This window comes from Phyllostomus hastatus, unplaced genomic scaffold, assembly GCF_019186645.2.
Source record: "Phyllostomus hastatus isolate PE091 unplaced genomic scaffold, TTU_PhHast_1.1 phas_contig_495, whole genome shotgun sequence".
NCBI lineage: Eukaryota > Metazoa > Chordata > Mammalia > Chiroptera > Phyllostomidae > Phyllostomus > Phyllostomus hastatus.
The window spans coordinates 3564778-3576996 of NW_025333895.1; the positions used below are offsets into that span (position 1 = coordinate 3564778).

The window sequence follows — 12219 nt, forward strand, 5'->3', positions numbered from 1 at the left end:
GCAGCGCAGGAGTCCCAATCGGTCTTGGTGGTGCAGCCCAGGTTTCGGTTTACGCAGCCTGTCGGGGCAGCTCCGACTCGCCCGAGACGAGAGCTCGGAGGACGTTGGTTACCAAGCCTCGTTCTGAGCCACGTTTCCGCCCGGCCGGCAGCCGGACGGACGAGGCAGCTCCTGAAGTTCTGCAGACGCCGTGGGCGCAGGCTCACCTTTGGGCGGTGTGACGGGGGGGAAAGAGCATGTGGTTTCTATGAGCTTCCCAGAACTGTGTTTTCTACGTGAGGTATTTTAAGTGCAATTGAATTTCATAAACATGACAACATTTGGTAACACTTGAGCGTGTTTTTGTTCTGTTGTTTATAGCAGCGAAATAACCTATTCCTTGTCTTTTTTCAGAAACTTCTAGAACTCAACAACCTTCATTCTCTCATGTCTGTGGTGTCAGCGTTACAGAGTGCGCCCATCTTCAGGCTGACAAAAACCTGGGCTGTAAGTGAATCTTCCCAAGTCTGTGCCTTTGACTTCGGCTGCCATTTCGTCAGTGAGGCTCCTCACGCCCTCAGCCCCAGGAGGCTCTCTCTGACTGTCCGCCCCTCGCCCAGCGGAGGACGACTGTGGGTTCACAGCGTGCTCCCCTCTCCTTCGGCGACCTCAGCCCCATTCTGGGGTGAGGGGGTGGGGGGACACTGGCGTGCACCGGTCTGGAAGCCCCCTAGAGTGGGCCTTCCCACACCCTGCAGCACCCTGCCTGGGGGTCGGGTCAGCGACACGACTTCTGCCCGGCACTTGGCTGGCACTGCTCTCTGGCAGGCTCCGAACCGCGCTCGGGAAGGTCTCCGGGCTGATGGTTTGCAGCTGCCGCGGGCTGCTGGCCACGCAGCCAGGAGTTTCTCCGGAGAAACCTGTGACCCTCGTGTAAGGAAAAATGATTTTTTTCCTGAAGGCCATGGCTAATTTCAGCTCAGAGGTGGAGTCTGAGAGTTATATAATTGAGTCTGTAGGAAAGTTTTTCTGCTGTAAAAATACTTGAAAACTATCTCAGACCTCTTTCTCCTCCTGAGCTTGGCGCAGGGCCTGACACGGGGAAAGTAATTGCTCTTTCCATAGCTCATTAGCATTCACCTCCCGGCCGCCTGGTGCAGGGTCTCCCACAGCCGCACGGCCCCAGCCCTTCAAGGCCTGTTTCTGTCCCTCGGAACTGGAGGAAACTGGACGGAATCGTCAGCTGCGCTCCTGCAGCTCATTTCCCAGCTCCGTCCTGCCCATCTGTGGGGCTGGGCTCCGTGCCACGCTTGGCCTGTTCGGGAGCTTTTGAGCTCCTTAGGGACTATGCTGCAGGTGATCAGATTTGAGCCTTGTTTCTCCTAAGTACGGGTCTCCACAGCTGTAGCTCTCCGAAGCCGAGGGAGACGTGTTAGGCTGGACTCGGAAGACTGGGTTCGCGCTCAGGTGCAGCTGAGAGCGTGACTCCGGGGGACTGGTTTCCCCTGTGTGCGTACGCAGGGAGGCTGGCCTGGATCAGCGGTTTTCCGTCAGTGCTCTGGGGGCCCGGAGGGGCGGGGGGAGAAGGGGGAGGGTGCCAGGGCAGACGGCTGGGGCGCTGTTTCCCCCAGAGCAGCGCTGTTCGGGTCGGTTTCATGCGCTGTGCTTCTGGGTGAATTTCGGTCGAGCAGTGACTTCAGAGGTCTAAAGCAAGTTTGGAAGCCGCCGGCCTCTGCAGTGGCCGCCAGCCCTGTGCTCCCCCAGCTCTGTCTGAGCCATGAGGCTTTTCCAGCAGTTGCCTGGAGCTGCTTTTTTCAGATGAATTTTCCATCGTTTAGACGCTGTTACTATTTCTTGGGCCGCTGGGAGCTGTGTGCGGACCCGGAGGAATACTGTGATTGTGAATTTCAGGGTGCACAGACCTTATTGTCAGTGATGTCGTGACTCTTGATGGCCCCTCTACTTTCAGAGTTGGTGAGGGGCCCTGGGGAGTCTTGCAAGCCCCCTCACACCCACCTGCTCTGCTAGTCCCAGGACACTGGTTTGCACAGAGCCCCTGGGAACTGGACGGGCCAAACACGTCACCTTTTCCCATCCTCCTGCCCACCCCGGCCCTGTGGAATTGGTGGTAGCATTGCGCCCCGCCGTTCTCCCCGCCCCTGTCCTTTCACGACACACAGCCCATCTGCTCTGTGGTTTCATTTACAGGTCTGCCCCCCTTCTGACTGCCTTCTTCACGGTCGGGTCTGACTGTTCCCTGTGTCCCTGCTGGGTGCCAGAGCCGACATGGTGCAGCCTTGCCTTGCTGGACCCCATAGTCCATGTTCTTGGCCAGTGTGCCCGCTGACTTGTCAGTGACAGAGCCCGGTGTTGGGTGAGATCGGGCTGGGCAGAGCGTGGGGGCACAGGCACACCCGCTGCTTGGGAAGTGGGTCTGGAGGAGTGCGTCCCCCTGGGGACGGGGCAGGACCGGCTTCCTGGGGTTGCCCGGAAACCCTGGATAGCTGGGAAACTTGGAGCGAAGTGAGTTACAGGTGTGGGAGGAGACCTGCCACTTGGTTGCACCATGGGTGACCCCCAGTGAGGGCCACTTGGTCATTAGCTGTAGGACAGGGGAGCCTACAGCTCCCCTGGGAGATGGGTGGGACAGGGGAGCCTGTCCTACAGCTAATGACCAAGTACCTGGGTGAGCTGGGACAGAACCAAGATTGACACCAAGGATAGGCCTGCGCGTTGTAGGCCCGTACTAAATGCTGGCTAGGTGCACAGACAGGAAGGGAATCAGCTTCTGCTGGCCTGGGAGAACGCAGGCAGGACCTGATGTATCCCAGCACTAGGGCCACTTTGGAGTACTGGCTGCCTCGGAGCCACGAGACCTCAGAAGTTGCATCAGCCAATTCTGATTTCCTGAGTGTACACATTACCGTGTGTACTTATTCATCCTGCAGATCAAATATTTATTGAATGCCTCTTCCACGCCAGGCCCTGAGGCTATGCTCAAGGCCCCTGTCTTCATGAGCTTTTTAATGTTATTCCGAGGAGACAGACGTGTTATTGAGCGAGAATAAACACATGCCGAGTCTGGCTGGCACAAGAAGTAATCGATGTTTGTCGAATGCATGAAGTAATGAACAGCGAACTGTCAGATGGGAATAAAACGAAGCAGAAGGCTAAGACAGGAGGATGTGATAGAAACGACGGGGTGTCCTGGGAAGGCCTGTCTGGCCCCTGAGTAACAAAAGGAGCCAGCCGTGCTGAAATGAGGGCGTGAGCATCCCAGGCAGAGGGCCTGGCCAGTGCAGAGTCCCCCAGCGGGCAGAAGCGCAAAGGCCGGTGGCGCGGGAGCACGGACAGGCAGGAGGTGGCACCAGATGCTGCGGGTGGGAAGTGGGGCCGATCACGGAGGGCTCGTGGCCTGGGAGAGGAGTCGCGTGGTGTTCTAAGTGTAGGAAAGGGGCTTAAACAGGAGACCAACGTGATCGGCTTTACAGCTGGTTTTTGTTTTTGTTTTTTAATTACTGTTGCTACTGTGTGGGAACAAATTGAGTCGGGGATTCTGGAAGAAGCCAAAGCGGAAGCGGGGCCTGGTTAGGAGGTTAGGGCCGAATGCAGGAGGGAGGCGATGCCGGCTGGGGTGGAGGGCGTGGCAGCGGGCGTGGAGGAAAGCACGCTGGCTGGCAGGGAAGGCGTTCTGAAGATATAGGGTCGGCAGGATGCGCGGTGGGTGGAATGTTGGAGGTGAGGGAAAGAGAGGGGGGAAGGGTGATTCCTAGGTTTGGGGCCTGAGCAGCTGGGAAATGGCCTAACCCGGTCCCAGTAGGAAGCTGACTTATTCGTGAGTGACCTGCGGGATGGAATTCCTGGAGAATGGGTGAGTCACTCGTAACAGTAATTACAGCCATGTGCTGCACATCATCCACACTCACCCACGCGTGCGCACATGTGCACACACGCACACACGCACAGCTAGCTCTGTGCACATTCCTGTTGTGATTCACTCTTTCCTACTGAATTGATCCAGAGATTTAGAGATTTTGACTCATCTGCAGCAGCAAAATGAAAACCGAAGTTCCTGGCTGGGAGGGCATGTCAGCCATTGGGACGGGAGGAGGCCGGGCCTGCAGGGTGGTGGCCTGGAAGGGGAGCTTTCGGAGACTGGGGCTCCCACTCGCAGACACCTGGGGGCACAGGGTCACCGCGCTGCGGTTCTGAGAGCGGCTACTTTGCAAATATCCTAGGGAGGCAGATGTGTTTGTGTTTTGGATTTTAGAGTCCTCCATCCAGGAAGTGTCCCGGCAAGCCCCCTCTGATGTGGATGAGGAGGCGGTGAGGGGCCCCGCTGCTGCCCGTTCAGGTTTTGCTGAGCCTTGGGTGAGGGGTGAGCAGGTGGCAGGCAGAGGAACCAGCGTGTGCGCCCTCCGGTTGTTCCTCCCCCAGACACTCCTCGGAAGTTCCCAGCCGTGAAGTCTGCTGGCACTGCCACCCTCGTCCTCCTTGACATCCTCACAACACCAGACACTGTTCCTCACCCTCCTCTGGAAACACCTCTTTTCACTCGACTCGGTTCCCTGCCTGCCGTCTGTCGGCCGGCCCCTCCCCGCCGGCTTCTGCTCCTCCACCGCCCACTGAGTGCTCTGGAGGCTCTGGCCCCGGCTCCCACCCTCCCGAGCCCACTTCCCACCCCTGGGGGACGTCCCTGCTGGGAGAGCGTCGGCCATCACCTCCGTGCCCCGGAGGTGGCTGCCCCCTCAGCCCTCACCCCGGCCTCTCTCCGGGGCCCTAGACCCGCGTTCCCACGCCTGCCCCCAGCCCTCGGCTCGCGTGTTCCTTCGACAGCTCACGGCCTGGCGTGTCTGAGATCCAACTTGGGTTTCCAGGAAGTGACAGCGAGCGCCAGAGGCCTCTCTCAGCAGACTGTGTTTTGGACTCGGAGGCAACATGGCAGACTGAGCTGATGAGGGAAGGCCCCTCCCTCCCAACTGCGTGCTGCAGACACAGAAACACAAATAAATGCTGGATAAAACGCAACCCGAGGAGCGACGCCGAGCCAGGAGCTGAGGGAGGGAAGTCAGTACGTGCTAGAAATAAAGAAGTCCTTGGAGTCAGCACAGCACAGCGGGCAGAGTCGGGCGGGACTGCTAAGGCCTTCGCAGCTGGGGCGGGGGTTCCAATGAGCATGTGAGCCAGTGGCGGGGGGTCCAGGCTGCGGACCCACGGGCCCAGGGGGCTGGCAGTCAGCTCTCCACGGAGCTCAGCCAGCCCTCAGGTGTCACCCCATCACGACACTTCTCTTCATCCCCAGGGAGCATGAACAAAAGAGGTCACCTTTGAAAGGCTGTCACTCTGGCCTGTATCTCAGGTGGCTGCTGTGGGGTCTGACTACCACGTGTCCCGAATTCCTGAATTGGTGTGGGGACCCCAGACCAAGAAATAAGGAGCGGTGTCCCGTGGAGATTAAGGGTGTGGACCCTCGAAACATACTTCTCGACTCAGCCTTGGACCTGCCTCTCATGGCGCGGACGAAAGGAGTAGCTGTGTGAAAAAACGTTTAGAATGACGCCTGGCACCCAGTCAGGTCTCCACAGGTGTCAGCTGCCGCTCTGCTGCCGTTGTTACTGTTGCCGTTTCCAGCCCTTCCTGACTGTTCTCGGCCGTGCTGGCAGAGCTGCCATCCCCACCGGCCAGGCCCTTTTCTCCAGGACCCGACGTCGTCGTCATCTTCCAGCCGCTCTCCTCGCCCCCGGGGCGCCCCGCAGTCCTCTCCCACACCACTGCTGGAGCGACCGCCCGCCCGGAGCTGAACAGTCCACGCTCCCCCGATGCAAGGCCCTCTGCGGGCTCCCCCATCCGCCCCGCCTCGGTCGGGAGGCCCGGGCTCGCCGCCCCTCCAGAGCGGCGCGTTCTGGAAGCCCTTCTGAGGCCGCTCTCGTTACCCCGCCACTGGAGCTTCATTTCATGTCATCGCCGCCAGCTTTGTGCTGGCTGTTCTGTCAGCCAGATTTTAACCATCGCCGGGACTTCTAGCCCTGGACTTCAGTGACCCCACAGAGTGAGGGGAGATCCTGAGCTTGGAAGAGAGAGAGGGCCGGCGTGTCTCCATGCGCGTTTTGAGAGGAACGTGTGTTGGGAAACGTGGCGCTGGGTGACAGCTCACGGGCAGCGCGCACCTTGCAGGGCCTGAGGACATGGTAGAGGCAAGTTGGCAGTGGCCGCAGACATCGGAATGTTTCGTACCTACTTCACACCTGCTTCCTGGTCCCGAAAAACACACCGTAGACCTTTCAGCTGCGGCCGGCAGCACAGCCGGCAGCGCAGCCACCCAGCGCCTCCAGCCGAGTGCGGAAGGGACGCAAGAGTTGGCCAGAGGAATTTCCTGTTCCAGCACGGCCACAATCAGCTCGTTCTTTCCCCTTCGTCGATTACTATTTGCTGTTCACGCTTAGCTGCTTGTGATCGGCGCCCTGTTTGCACGTTGAGCTAACACATCTGGAAACGCAGAATCAGCAGTCGAAATGGTCATCACTTGCGCACCGTATCCAGAGGGCCACCTCAGAAACGTACCTTGCTGAACGACAAGTTTCCCGTTCTCTCCTGCCTTTCCGGTCTCGTCCAAAGCAGCACGCGCCTGCATTGCTGCTCAGCTGCTGTCCCTAGGGCGTCTCTGTGTTCCTGCCTCCAGGCCGCTGCTTGTGCCTTTTTTGCCCTCCAGGTCCGGTCCAGCCCCATAAGTTCTGTGTGTATGTATGCATGCGTGTGAATATCTGTGTGTATGTGCACAGAATCTGTTAAAGGATATTTTTATTTTTAAAGATTTTATTTTTTAGAGGAGAAGGGAGGGAGAAAGAAAGGGAGAGAAACATCCATGTGTGGTTGCCTCTCACGCGCCCCCTACTGGAGACCTGGGCCACAACCCAGTCATGTGCCCTGACTGGGTATCGAACTGGAGACCCTTTGGTTTGCAGGCCAGCACTCAATCCGCTGAGCCACACGAGACAGGGCAAAAGGATATTTTTAAAACATAAAATCACTGTTCATGCAAATATAAAATGAATACTTGTCAAAGATTTTATTTAACTCGTGAATGAGTGAGAGAACAAATAAGGTACTACAATTGTATCAGAAGAAAGCCCAGAGTACTAATAGGCGGGTAAGGAATATTGAAATCATTTTTTAAATGGGTACAAAACTTGCCAGTAACCCCAGGGCGATAATCTGCCTTTCTAGGGACAGGAATTATTTGCATTATAACATTTTCTGCCAGTTAACTTCTATCTGTACAGAATTTAAAACAACCGTAGTCAAAGACAAATATGGACAGCTAGCCAGGACACCTACTAAATTGCAAAGTCACATTTTTTTCTTATGTTACTTATGACATTCTCCATTGCGTCTAATATTTTACATTAGATAAATGACTTTGCACTTATTTTTGAGAATCTGATAATTTGTATTTAAAGAAGTGAAAATTACTTTTTTTAAGTGCCCTAGTTTCATTCCTTGCTCATTCCACACCCAGTCTGTTGAATCCATTGGTCCATAGATTAGCCACAGCACTAAACATTCTTTCCATACCAACAGCAGACACTGGAATTAAAGGAGAATTTTGAGCCAGTTTTGCATATTTGAAGCAGCAGGCTCTTCGCTGAAAAGCATTTCCGTGTATCAAGAAATGTTCCCCCCTCCAGGCAGTGGGACAAGATACCGAAGTCCTCATGGAGAGGATCCGGAGGGACTTCTCTTTTTTCCTCCACGGAGAAAGCTTCGAACTATTTACCAGAAAGGCGGAGGGGCGGGGCTTTTGTTATTAGTCACACGCAAGTGCCACGTGCACGCTCTTGGAGCATGACTAGGGAGTTTCCAGAGCAGCGCTCTTCAGGTATTTGACCAAGCCACCTGGCTTTTGACCCTGCAATTTATGAGTCCTGTTTATCCCTCGCAGGTGACACTTGGCAACATGAAAGTAATTTAAAATCAATATGCAAGTATGGATTTTCACCTTGTAATTTTAGTTTACCTACGTGGTTATAGCCCCTTTCTCAATCCCAATGTTGTCTACTTTTGCTTTTTTGCCCTATTTATAGAAGTTTTTTTACCTGTTCTATTGATATTTTATAAAAATTAGTTCTTGAGTTTAGTTATCATTTCCATAGGTTAGGTATTTAATTTTCTAACAGAAAAATGTCCAATCTTATCTATTAATCAGTTTCTTACGGCCCTCTCATTTTTCTAGCCTCTTGAGTTGAATGTTTAGTTGATTTATATTCTTAGTTGTTTAATTAGAAAAGAGTTTAAAACCATGTACAGTTTTGGCCTAATCACATAGTTTAACATACAGTGTTTTTATCATTTGTGGTTTGTAAATAGTTTATAATCTTAGCTTTTTCCCCTTTTCCCCAAGAATCATTTAAGTGTTCAGATTTGTCCACGGATTTTTAAGTCATCGTTGTGAGTTTTGTCATTCTTTTGTTCAGCGAGTATTCAGGCAGTGTTTCCTCGGCGTCGGGACCCATAGCAGGTGCAGGGGGCGGTGGAGCACGTGCAGCCGGTCGGCCGCTGCCTTCCGGGGAGCCGGCAGCTGAGGGGGGCACAGGTGCAACCGCACAGCTGGCCCCGCCATCGTGAGTACTGGGGAAGGAGACGTCTCCACTCCCTGCACCTGCGCCTGCCTGCCGCAGCTGGGGCCTCTCCTCCCTCTGCCGTGCCTCACCCGTCTTCCCGGGCCTGAATGCTTTCAGTACCTGTTCGACTCAGGCAGGCGAAAAACTTGTTTTCTTGTGTGTCTAATATTTCTACAGGTTTCTTCCTGAAGCTTCCTGTAAACTCTCAAATATAAAGGACCCTCAATTCTTAGGAGGTTTCTAGTTTATGGCTCCACTTGTAATAAAACTTTAAAACATGTATAAGTAAATGCTGTTGGTTTTTTTTTAAATAAACATACTCTGTATTTAAAAAATTAAATCTCAAAAGAATTTTTCAGCATGATACACGCACATTAATTTTAAAAATCACTCGGCGCTGAAAGGCTTAGTGCAACAACAAACACTCCTCTCTCCATGCCCATTCATCCCCAGAGGCCACCACTTACCAGTGAAGGGGCTGGTTCTGCTGGTAGTGTCCGCCGCATGCCCGCCAGTGGCTTTGGCTGAAATTTCTTGATCCGTTTACTTTAGACGGTATTCGGTGACTCCTTTGTATGATAGATGTTGTTTGGTTTTCCCCAGCTTCCTTCACTCTTCAAACACACTCATGTTACTGCGGTTCAGTCACTCGTTAGATGAGTGTTTAGTGTTTCAATTGTTAGGGATGCGTAAATATGGTTTTCTGTAGTCAGGTAGTAAACCATTAATGACATGTCCTTTATTGAATACTTTTTTTGTTTTCCTGGAATTTCTAATTCCCTTCAAAAACCATTTTTTATCTGCCCTTCCCATTCTAAATGGTAGCTTTGCTGGATAGAGTAATCTAGGTTGTAGGTCCTTGCTTTTCATCTCTTTGAATATTTCTTGCCAGTTCCTTCTTGCCTGCAAAGTTCCTTTTGAGAGATCATCTGACAGCCTTGTCGGAACTCCTTTGTAGGTGACTCTCTGCTTTTCTCTTGCTGCTTTTAAGACTCACTCTTTGTCTTTAACCTTTGGCATTTTAATTATGATGTGTCTTGGTGTGGGCCTCTTCAGGTCTGACTTGTTGGGGACTCTCTCCCAGAAAAGATAAAGCTAAAGGAATTCATCATCACCAAGCCATTATTACATGAGATGTTAAAGGGACTTATTTAAGAAGAAAAAGAAGATCAAAACTATGAACATTAAAATGACAACAAACTCACAGCTATTAACAACTGACTCTAAAAAACAAAAACAAACTAAGCAAACAACCAGAAAAGGAACAGAATCACAGGTATGGGGATCATTTGGAGGAGTATCAGCAGGGAGCAGGTGGAGGGAGAATGGGAGAAATGGTGCAGGGATTAAGAAGCATAATTGGCAGGAACAAAATGGACAGGGGGGTGTTAAGAACAGTCTAGGAAAGGGAGAAGCCAAAGAACTTACGTGCACAACCTGTGGACAGGAACTAAGGAGGGAAGGGGGTACCGGGCGGAGGCGGGCAAAGGGGGAAAATTGAGACAATTGTAACAGCATAATCAATAAAATATACTTAAAACAGAAAATAAAGAGTGATGATAAGACAAAAAAAATTCTTACTCTAGCGACCTTCTATCTACCGGGTACTACAAGCACACGCACCCACACACACGGCCGACTCTGGGACAACACTGGTTGGAATTGTGCAGCTTGACTTCTATGCAGATTTTTAAAACTGACCCACACAGTTTAACTGGCCTGTGGAGTTCAAACCTGCCTTGTCCAAGGGTCCACTGTGTGTGCATGTGTGTGTGTATACATACACACATACATTTTATACATTGTACACGATGTTATTTTATAATATATGTTTTAATATTATGTTTTAAATAATGTATAATATTTTACTGGATTTATATATATAAGCTCTTAAATTACTTTATTTTTAAACTATATATTTAATAAATATATCTCTCATATAATAAAAATATTCCAACAAGTGTGGTCCCATCAGGTTTTCTGTGGTGCCTTCCCTCTTTTTTTTTTTAAGGTTTTATTTATTTATCTTTACAGAGGAAAAGGAGGGAGAAAGAGAGAGAGAGAGCAACATCAATGTGCAGTTGCTGGGGGTCATGGCCTGCAACCCAGGCATGTGCCCTGACTGGGAATTGAACCTGCGACACTTTGGTTCGCAGCCCGTGCTCAATCCACTGAGCTACTCCAGCCAGGGCCCTGCGCCTTCTCTTTCTCTGCACGCGTCTCTTCCGGGATGTGGACCAGGCGGTCCCAAGGCCTGCAGTTCAGCTGTCATCCCAGCAGCTCCCCTCACTGCTTCTGGATGGGATCCTCTGCTTCCTGTATCCTGTATCTCCCTGCATGTGGTTTATTCCTTTATTTTACTAGAGGAAGTTCTTAAGTGGTTTTCAAATACCTGATTGGGAAATAGATGTTCTGAGTTTTTATGTCATCTGTCATCCTATGTATAATTATTGAAAAATCTGCTGCGACCCTGAATTTCATTTGTGGGCCCAGAGTGGGGCAGATGAGTGAAGTTAACCAGATCCAGCCTTTCTGAAGGTGTGTGCGTGCATTTGTGTAGGGCAGGGCGTTGGTAGGGAGTAGGTCTTCAGAGGCAAGGTTCACAGAGGGAGGCGCGAACTGGAAGACCTTGGTTTTCAATTTCGGAAGCATGCAAATGTGACTGCCTGTGGTTGGCCCACTCTGCCCAAGAGCCCCAGTTATTGATTTGAGGTCCATGCTGCAGAGTGATTTCCAGGGACGTCCCCGAGGGCCCTAACCTCGTAGTGGCCTGGCCATATCTATGTCAGGGCACAGGTGATGTGGCGCCATGCTCAGAGGCACTTGACAAGCTAGGCAGATGGGCTGAGTGTGGAAGGGGACACGGGCAGTTTCCCACCTGGGCCCCCAGGGCCAGTGGTGTGAGCACTGGGCGCCAGGACGGCTCAGCTGCGGGAAGCGTGAGGACAACACAAGGATTTGTGCGGCTGCTGGATGAACACGGGTGGTTGCCAAAGAATTCAGTGCAGTTCTACGTTGCGTTAATAAAGAGGTGACCTCCCAGTCCAGGGTGCGAGGGGCCTGCTGGACTTCACAGTGGGGCAGTTCATAACTAGAGTATCTCGTTCTGATCCGGGTGTATGTTGTTCATTTAGTGAGTTTCCCATCCTCGAATGTGTATCCATTTCAAATGCCTCTCTCCATGTGGCTTTCCTTGACGCTTCCCCCACCCAGAGCTTACTTATTATCTGTCTGGGTTCTTGGTCTCTCTTTGCTTACCATGTTGCTGTCCTAGAGATCTCCGCCCTCTGTGAACCGAGTTCCCCGGGGTACTCAGGCGATTGCGCACCTGAAATAGAGGCAGTAGTCTTGGCCCCATGTGTGTCACGGGGGTGTGCGACGGTCAGATGCGCTGTTCCGCTGTGGGGCTTTACAAACAGCAAATGGGGGTGGTTGTTATTTCCTGTTCATCTGTTAATGTGATGAGTAACGGCCTCAAATTAGCAAGCCAGTTAGGCAGCATTGTCCCCAGCATCTGTGTGGCATCCCCACCCTGGTGTGTCCTCAGTCAGGAAAAAAAAGCTTGCTGTTCACTGTCTAACTTCTTCAGCACTAGGACCTCCCTTTTAGCCTGTTCTTCTCC

General features: G+C 52.2%; 1 protein-coding gene across 5 annotated transcripts in view; it reads left to right on the plus strand.

The window, feature by feature from the left end:
* Positions 1-12219, plus strand: part of RALGPS1 (Ral GEF with PH domain and SH3 binding motif 1) — a 229697-nt gene that overhangs the window by 86667 nt on the left and 130811 nt on the right. For all 5 annotated transcript variants that reach the window (XM_045846480.1, XM_045846479.1, XM_045846483.1 and 2 more), the window contains exon 7: positions 394-486. In XM_045846480.1, the coding sequence (XP_045702436.1) occupies positions 394-486 (93 nt within the window). The remainder of the gene's footprint in view (positions 1-393; positions 487-12219) is intronic.